Consider the following 8,398-nt stretch of genomic DNA (forward strand, 5'->3'; position numbering starts at 1 on the left):
TTTTTTTTTTTTTTTTTCACATAAATATATATTTTTCCCTAGTTGTTATTATCAAGCACAACATTATTTCCATTGTTTGTTTGGCCTAGCAAGCTGCTTATTGAGCGTGCTTTCACCATCCCAAGCTTCATCCTTTTCTTTGTGACCGATACTGATGGCTTCTTTTCATCTTCAGCTCCAGCAATATCATTGTCTAACATAATATCCTTTTGTTTATTATCCTCAAACGAGGTTGAAAGTGTCGCTGGTGGGTCAGAGTTAGAAGTAGAGTTAGAGTTATCCAACTTTGGTGCAGTAGTAGTACTAGCCAAGGATCGGCTTCGAACGCTTGTCATGCTTCTTAGCCTCCCTTTACCCAAGTGATGCTCACAAAGAGAGTAACCCACAAGGGTCTTTTGCATACACCTCCATCCTCTTCCATTAACGCGACTGCACCGCGATCCTTCCATGAGTGCACCACCTCTTGCTCTCTTCTTTGCAATATTGCTACTACCATTACTAACATTATCAACACCGTCCTTTGTTTCTTTCTCCTCGCCCTCTTCTCCTTCTTCTTCTTTGTTATTATCGTTTTGCTGCGCCGCACATTTCTTGTTCATCTTCGTCTTCATCTTAGTCTTCATTTTCTTATCTTTCTCCATTATCGCATCTTCATCATTTCCTGCTCTCCTTTCGAATGTACCTCTTCTTTTCTTTGGTGGAAATGCTCTCTCTCCCTCACACCATCTCCCAGATGCTATACATAATTGCATCCAAACAACAACCACCACATTTGAATACTATCTAATGGCATATATATATAAGAGATTCTATGATCACTAATTTCTCTAGTATAATTACATAAACTATTACCTTGACGGGAAGCACTTGATTCTGAAAGAAGCCCAGTAACAGTTTCTGCACCCAAAATGCCTCCCATCCTGAAAGCACGATAGACCCAGAAGCCACACACAACCACAAACATGAAATTTTTTACAGCACAAGAGAGAGAACCAAACAAAACCCCAAAAAATAATAAAGGTGCAATAGAGGGTAAGATATATAGTAGCTGGGACCAGCAAGCAACCCATGCTAACGTGCACCGCATGGGGAATATTAGTTAAGAGCCAAGATAAATAAGAGATAAAAAAGACTAGCTAGATTAGATTAGATGGGAAGGTATGGTGGCTAGCAAAGCTGATATAAAAACACCTTAAACAGTATTTCCACTTACAGTTTTTTTCTTTTCCCTTTTTTTTTTTCCTTTTTAATTTTTTTTTTCTACATGGGTAAAATCAAATTATGGGTCTCCTTCTTTTCACTTTTTTTACTTCAAGATCTCATGAAAGATGAATAAGAACATGGATTAGTTTTGTTTTTGTTTTTTTGTTTGTTTTTTTTTTTTTTTTTTTTTTGAGGGGACTTTTTTTTCTAACCTGGTATCATTACCCTTCTCTTCCACTCCGCCTCTCTCATCTTTTCCTTGCAAAAACAACTCCTGCAAAATCAAAAAACACACCCATGATCCACTCACACATATATGCTTGTTCCTTAAAATTTAACATAAGGCAAAATTCATAAACATGAAATCTTTAGGGCACATTGAACCAAAGTGCACTGTCATAAACACACAAATATAAATAAAAACAAACAACAGTAAGAAAAAAAAAAAAAAAAAAGAAAGAAATTGATGATAAAAGGTTGTTTCATTTTCCACTAACCAAACAATCTTTCTTCTTCACCTCGTTGTGTGGCCCACTAGCAACATCATCAGAGAAATCCAAGCCGTTGCTTCCTCCACGGATCGGTGGGAGACGTTGATTGGCGGGCTGATCAGACGGCTGAGGACCAAAGTGGACATATCTATCACTTTGTGGGGAGAGATTTTCAAGTGGGTGTGAGGCTTTTGGTTGTGTGGTATTGTGAAGCTGGAGTTGCACCACCGGTGACCGGTTGAGGAGGGGATCTGAGAGAGGAACCGGAGAGAGAGATGAGAAAGGGAAAGGTACCTGTCTTTTACGGATCCTCATCGGTGCACAAAAAAAAATATAAGATTTGACTCTCTCTCTAAAAGATTTTTGGCTGGTTTATAACTCAGACCCAGTAGTGATCTTTGAGGTCAGATTTCAACAAGAGAAAGAAAGAGAGAGAGAGAGAGAGAGAGAGTGCAAGCCAAAGCAAAGACCATATATTACTACTGCAACCCACACACACCAAGACCAAGGAAAAAAAAATTTATGCTTTATTTTTTATTTAAATTTTTTTTTTTTTTTAATATCTTTGGGTTCTCTTTCTCTCTCTAACTTTTATTTGTTGCACCAATTGCACCACAGAAAGAAAGAAGGGGAAGCGTCTTATGGGGGGGGAAGTACGCACGTGTGAGAGGGTCGTGGGTTAGAAGGTGGATAACACGTGTGAGGGGGGTAGTGACTGGTTTAGGAGGTAACCGGTGAGGTGGGGAATCGGGACGAAGAAGGGGACAGGGTACGGACGAGGATGCCAGGGTGGAAGGTGAGAAGAGGAATACAAAATGATGGGAGTGGGTAGTTCTATCGTTTATACTTTTAAGAAGGAAAGTGTGGGTCCCACTCTCTCCCCCACTTCCCCCCTCTTAATATTAAGTCTTATTACAACGACCAAGACGGCTAACACACAAAACACACACAACACAACTCTCATCTGTACATTACCTAAATAAATCTCAATTGCTCTATTTGCCTAATGACAGATCCTATTCCTATTCCTATACCCCAAATTCAATTTGTAGTCGCACTCACCACTCAGCAGCACAGCAGCACCTGGTTGTCTAATAATAATAGTGGGAGTGGAAGTTTATGACTGCGGGATAAGATAGTGCATCATCTTTCCATCACAAGCGTGAGAATATCAGCTACCCTTTTTGATTATATAAATATATATATATATATATATATACCCAAATAATTTTAAGACAATAACTTTAGTGTGGAGTCAAAATAATTTTCATAATTCTGAGTTTCAGTCAGCTGGAAAAGTCTCTTATGATTGTATAAGAGATTTAGAATCCAATCTCTACTTACACCAAAAATTGATTAATGTATTAATCAGATAATAAAAAACTATCATTATAAATGAATGCCATAAGTTAGAACTCTCTAAAAAAATAGTAATTTTCATAAATATTTAACAATTGTAAAGGGGGTAAGTTAGTGGTCATATTTTCTACTCAGGGTTTTAAAGACAAAAAAAAAAGACCACAAACAAGTTTGAAATGACAGTAGTGTGGTGTTGGCTAAAATTACTTCGATACTTGAGTCAACATTTACAAAAGTGATATTTTGAATATCTAGTTTTTTTTTTTTTTTTTTTGTATTTATACATACCCCGCCCTGCATAGGGGAGACATGGATATTTTTTACTTGCCCCTTGATTTTAACCATATCATATGATTAGCACCATGGAGCACATCTGAGCGATGATAAGAACAAAAGGATTGGGATGGTGTATAAATATTGGACGTGGCATACTTATTGTCATGAATAAAGCTTACATGCTTCAAGATTTGAGCTTTCCCAATAGATGTCGGTTGCCATGTTCCTTTCCCCTCCTCATGATGTTGTAGTTCGTCTATTCACAGTTTAAACGAACATGAATGATGAGTTGGACTATATAAACAAGCCAAATTGGTGGAACTGATACCCATTTGTTGCCCCTCTTTCCAAGTTCATCCATCTATTTCACAAGACGAGATGAGGGAAAGTTAATTTGAAATGCTTCAACCTGAACGACCTCTCCAAGAATGCACTCCATTTTTAGCTGAAGGTAGAGCTAAAACATTCTTACCCTTGTTTCTTAGTCGTCGGGGTCTTTTTTGTCACCCCAACCTTATCTTGTCTTCCTTTTTATAAACGTAGATATGGCTGGTAATGTTAATTATGTAATGTCTACTTCAAGATACTTGATCACTTATTGTGGACGAGCAATGTGATGGAAATCCAAATTGCATAATGTCTTGCTTTGTCTATCATTAATGTTGGGTACATTGCTATCACTGTAGCAAGTAAAAAATTGTTGTGGATGAATAAATTCCTACAGAATTGGACCTGAATTAATAGAGGTATGTTATTGCAAGTCTGCTTTTGATGAAATTTCAATATGTTGTTCTTGACGAAGAGAACCACAAGTTAACTAGTGTTTTTGGTTGAAAATTTTCTTTGTTTACTCAAATGCGCGAAGACTCACCTGGTGAGATGTTTTCTTGTTATTGGTGAAACCACCATAGTGTGATGAATATTTGTTATAATGCAAGAATTGTGTGTTCTTAATGTTTTGGTAGCCTTTGGCATTTTTTCTAGAGAAGATTATTTTAAACCTTTATTTCTATACTAGAAGATTTTATAGGAATATGTGTTGCGGCTTTTCTTGTCTCATTACTCATTAGAATTTGGGTGTTTTTTCACGTAAAAATTAAGTATTTATTATTGTGGACTGTTGTTGGATTATTTTGTTTATGATAGTTCTTCTACTTGCCTAAATTATTTGAAATTCCTATTGAATTTTCAGAAATATGGAAAGATTAAATAAGTTTGTTTCATATTGTTTGTATTAATGGGCTATTTTTGCCTACCGCATACCTAGCATATAACATGATAAATTAGAAAACCTTGCTAATTCTTTCAGAATAGACTATTTTTCCCAACGCATACCTAACATACAACATGACAAATTATAAAACTTACTAATTCTTTTGGAGTGAGGTAATTCTTTTGGATTCTCAAAAAAAGGTAATCCTTTTGGAGTGAGGAAGGGGATGAAGTTTAATTTTTAAGGGATATTTCATCTAATCTATTACCTACTTAAGAGTTAATTGAGAAAGAATGGAATAGTTACAAGGAAATGTCTATCTCATTTCATTCATCCTAAGTATTTTTCCCCAAAAGTGGAGGAGGGAGAACCTCATTCTATTATCAATTTTATCATTATTATGAGAAAATACAAATAAAAGGCGGATGTTATACTAATAAAACAAGTGTTATTAAACCCGATTCGACCCAGCAGTCAGACTAGTGACCCGGCACATAGACCAGGCCGAGTGATCAATTTGATCAAATGTGCACAAGACTCAATCAAAATCAGTAAAACTGGGTGGGTTTTAAGCAAATCATGTGACCTGACTAAGTTTGTGAATTGTATAAAATTATATTAATAGGTCCACCTCATTGACTTATTTATTGTTTACTGTATGAAAATATGGTAAGTTAAATAAGAGAAAACCTTTAAAAAAATGTATAGTTCTCTCACTTCTCTGCCTATTCACACTACTATAACCATCACTTTTCATTCTTTCAATTCCCTAACCCTGTAATTGTGCATCAAATTTTCTACTTTGAACATATCAATTTTCAATTTCATGTAGATAATTAGCACATTGGTATGAGAATATCAATACATGCTATATAGTTTATTGCTTAAACCTTCTTTTCTCTTATTTTGTTTACATTTGTTATGCTTTATTTGTTTATTGCTTTAAGTTTAAGCCTTTAACCTTTTTTTTTTTAATCTCTTCTTTTGTTTATGTAGTTTGAGATTTGTCCTTTTTTTTAATATATAAAATTTTAAGTCATGTAACAAGATTTTAGTTAGTAAAGACTTTGTTGCAATCTTATGATGTTTATTAATTTTTGTGAATTTTATAGAATTTCAAATGTTATTGCTTGTGAAACCTTGATTTTGAATTATAATGGCGAATTTAATTTAGGCATATGCCTATATATATATATATATTTACATATTCATGTTATGATTTCTCAAACTTAATTTTATATATATTTAATTTTATAAAAAAAAAATTATTTGACATTGCGGTTCGACTAGTGACCCACTAGTTGAACTATTGAGCTAGTGACTTAGTTCATAAACCAGATCAATGACTGGTCTGGGTTTAATAACCATGAATAAAACATATATTTTTTTCTATAAACTCCCAAACACATTTAAGACAATACACTATTTTACTTTCGCTTCTATTCCCTTCCATTATGATTTAAACATTCCATTTTAGGCCACTTATTAGAATATATTGATTTAAACATTCCATTTTAGTCTACTTATTAGGATATATAAAGATAGTATCATAGATGTAATTTAATGCATAATAATTAAATATATTAAATATTTTCATAAATATGTTCACCATTGGTTTACTCTTGTAGAATACCATCATTTTAGGATTATCATAGTAAATATTGCCATAAATGTATCGACCATTGTTTTGTACAATACCATGGGCTACCGTGATACTATCCCAAATGCGTCGACCATTGTTTCGTAGAATACCATGTGTTACTAGGGTTTTAAACATAAACTAAATCCAAGTGTTTTTATATGTGGATTTAATTTTTTATATATGGGATAATTGTGCATAATCCATAATTCAGAATAGAAAAATGTAGCCGTTTAAGCTTCTACTATGAACATAGACAGTGTCTATTAGGTCAAATCATATTAATTTTCTTACTTCTACTTTCTCACCTTATAATTGTCTTATTTTTATTTCATATAATATCATAGCCATGTTTTATGGCCATCTTTGACCATTGTGCCAAGTCTCTTTCATCAAGCTCCTGTTTGCTTCCATGTTCTCGTATATGCTCTCAAATATTATTATTTCAAACCTAGCCATAACCATCAATCCCAACCATAAAAGAAGTTGATGATGTCAAATCTATTGAATGAAGACCATAAACATAAAAATTAAAATGTATGAAAATTATACATCATAGATATCTCAACACAAACACCATGAGCAAAAAAAAAAAAAAAAAAAACACAAACACCCTTCGCCTCTATCCCCCTTTAATAATAATAATAATTATTATTATTAAATTTTCAAAAAAGGCCTCAAATTTATCTAAGAGAGTGCGACTTCCACCAACCAAGATAGAGGGTCTTGGTGCAGTTGTACAGAGTTGATCCACCAACTCAAATTTATCTAAAAGAGGTTCAGGCCAGTGACCCACTGGTGTACAGAGTTTATCCGCCCAACTTTCAGGTGTGTATTAATTGACCAACTCTGGAGTCTGGGCCAAGTTCGACCCAAGGTACTTGGACATTTTGGCTGGGCAAAATGATAAACCCATGACCAACATTTAAGCTAAAATTACCTGTGAATGTGTACCTTACCTTTAAAGGGTAGCCAACAGTGGTTTCTTTTTCTTTTTCTTTTTTTCTTTTTTTGAGGAAGAGCCAACAGTGGTTTTTTTGTTCATTTCTTGTTCAAATTATTAATAACTTATTAAACCTTAACTGTATTTATCTCAAACATATATATGAAATAAAATAAAATATTATATAAATAAAGAAAGAAATTGCATTCAATATGCAATAAGCTTCTTTAAGGTTTAAAGTTTAAACAGGTAATTTTGGAATTTAAAGTTGAGAAATCATATGTCCATAATATTTTCACAACATTTTTACAACAAATTTTATGTGACAGGTTGTTATTGGTTGTTATTATTGGGGCAAAAAAGTAATCTTAGTGTTAAATTCAAATTTTAACAAATAACAGCTAACCACCTATGATTTGTTGCAAAAATATTGTGGACATATCACCTCTCTTTAAAGTTAAGTAGCAAACCAAAAGAAAATCATATAATAGTCACTCAATTCACAGCTTTAGATAAAACCAATTTTTTTTCTGAGAAAAAATACCAAAAGATAAAATGACCGTATCACATACCCAAAGCCAAAGGCACAAATTCATTTCACATGATCATAAAATTGGTCATCATGGAATAAAAGATAAAGTTGTCATCTTATAGAAAAAAAAAATTTGAAATTTTTTTATCTAAGTCATATAGAATATTAATTTTTATTATTTTTTGATAACTCAATAATTATAACAAGATAGGAGAAATTTGAACCCTAATATTTTCAAGTAGAATGTAGACTATACCACTAAGCTTTAGAGTTTGTTTGGTTGAAGGGATGGAAAAATAGAAGGATAGAAAATAGTGAGAGAATGGAAAAATGGAAGGATAGAAAATATTTTAGTTTCTCTCTTTTTTGTTTGGTTGAGAGTAGAAAAGTGGAGGGATGGAAAAAATGAGTTTGAATAAATAACCAAAAAAAAAAAGAGCAATCACCCAAATTTATTAAAAAAAAAATCATGCCAAAAAAAAAAATCACGTCTATTAAAAAAAACAACTATCATGCCTAGGCTGTAGAAAAAAAAAATGCAACTACACGAAGCCCATGTGTACTTGCACATGGACATTTTTGTCAATCAAGAAAAAATACATCCTCACCCAGTTTTCTCCCCATTTTGGAAAGAGAACATTTTGGTGGGCTCGGGGAGTAAACACATGAGCCCCACAATTTATTTTCCTTCCCCTCCATTTAGCCAAATACGCTCTAAAAAAGTTTTCATTCCTATTTTCCT

The 8,398-nt window shown here is 33.4% G+C and overlaps 1 protein-coding gene across 2 annotated transcripts; it reads right to left on the reverse strand.

Moving 5' to 3' along the window:
- Positions 1-27: 27 nt before the first annotated feature.
- On the reverse strand, positions 28-2,306 carry LOC112028355 (uncharacterized). 2 transcript variants are annotated; one of them, XM_065767085.1, is made up of 4 exons: positions 1,722-2,306; positions 1,416-1,477; positions 853-920; positions 28-736 (listed from the first exon to the last, which is right to left on the reverse strand). In XM_065767085.1, the coding sequence occupies exons 1-4, from the start codon at positions 2,007-2,009 to the stop codon at positions 39-41; spliced, it is 1,116 nt and encodes a 371-aa protein (XP_065623157.1). In that variant the 5' UTR covers positions 2,010-2,306; the 3' UTR covers positions 28-38. The 2 variants fall into 2 exon arrangements, with proteins under 2 accessions (XP_065623157.1, XP_023916809.1); XM_024061041.2 differs by having other exon boundaries at positions 1,701-2,305.
- Positions 2,307-8,398: the final 6,092 nt, after the last annotated feature.

This window comes from Quercus suber, unplaced genomic scaffold (genome assembly GCF_002906115.3).
Source record: "Quercus suber isolate HL8 unplaced genomic scaffold, Cork oak 2.0 scaffold_771, whole genome shotgun sequence".
NCBI lineage: Eukaryota > Viridiplantae > Streptophyta > Magnoliopsida > Fagales > Fagaceae > Quercus > Quercus suber.

Coding starts and splice junctions, on each gene's coding strand:
- LOC112028355 (XM_024061041.2), bottom strand. CDS start 2,009: ATGAGGATCCGTAAAAGACAGGTACCTTTCCCTTTCTCATCTCTCTCT. Junction 1,478..1,700: donor TGAAGAAGAAAGATTGTTTG/GTTAGTGGAAAA, acceptor TTGATTTTGCAG/GAGTTGTTTTTGCAAGGAAA. Junction 921..1,415: donor GAGAAGGGTAATGATACCAG/GTTAGAAAAAAA, acceptor TCGTGCTTTCAG/GATGGGAGGCATTTTGGGTG.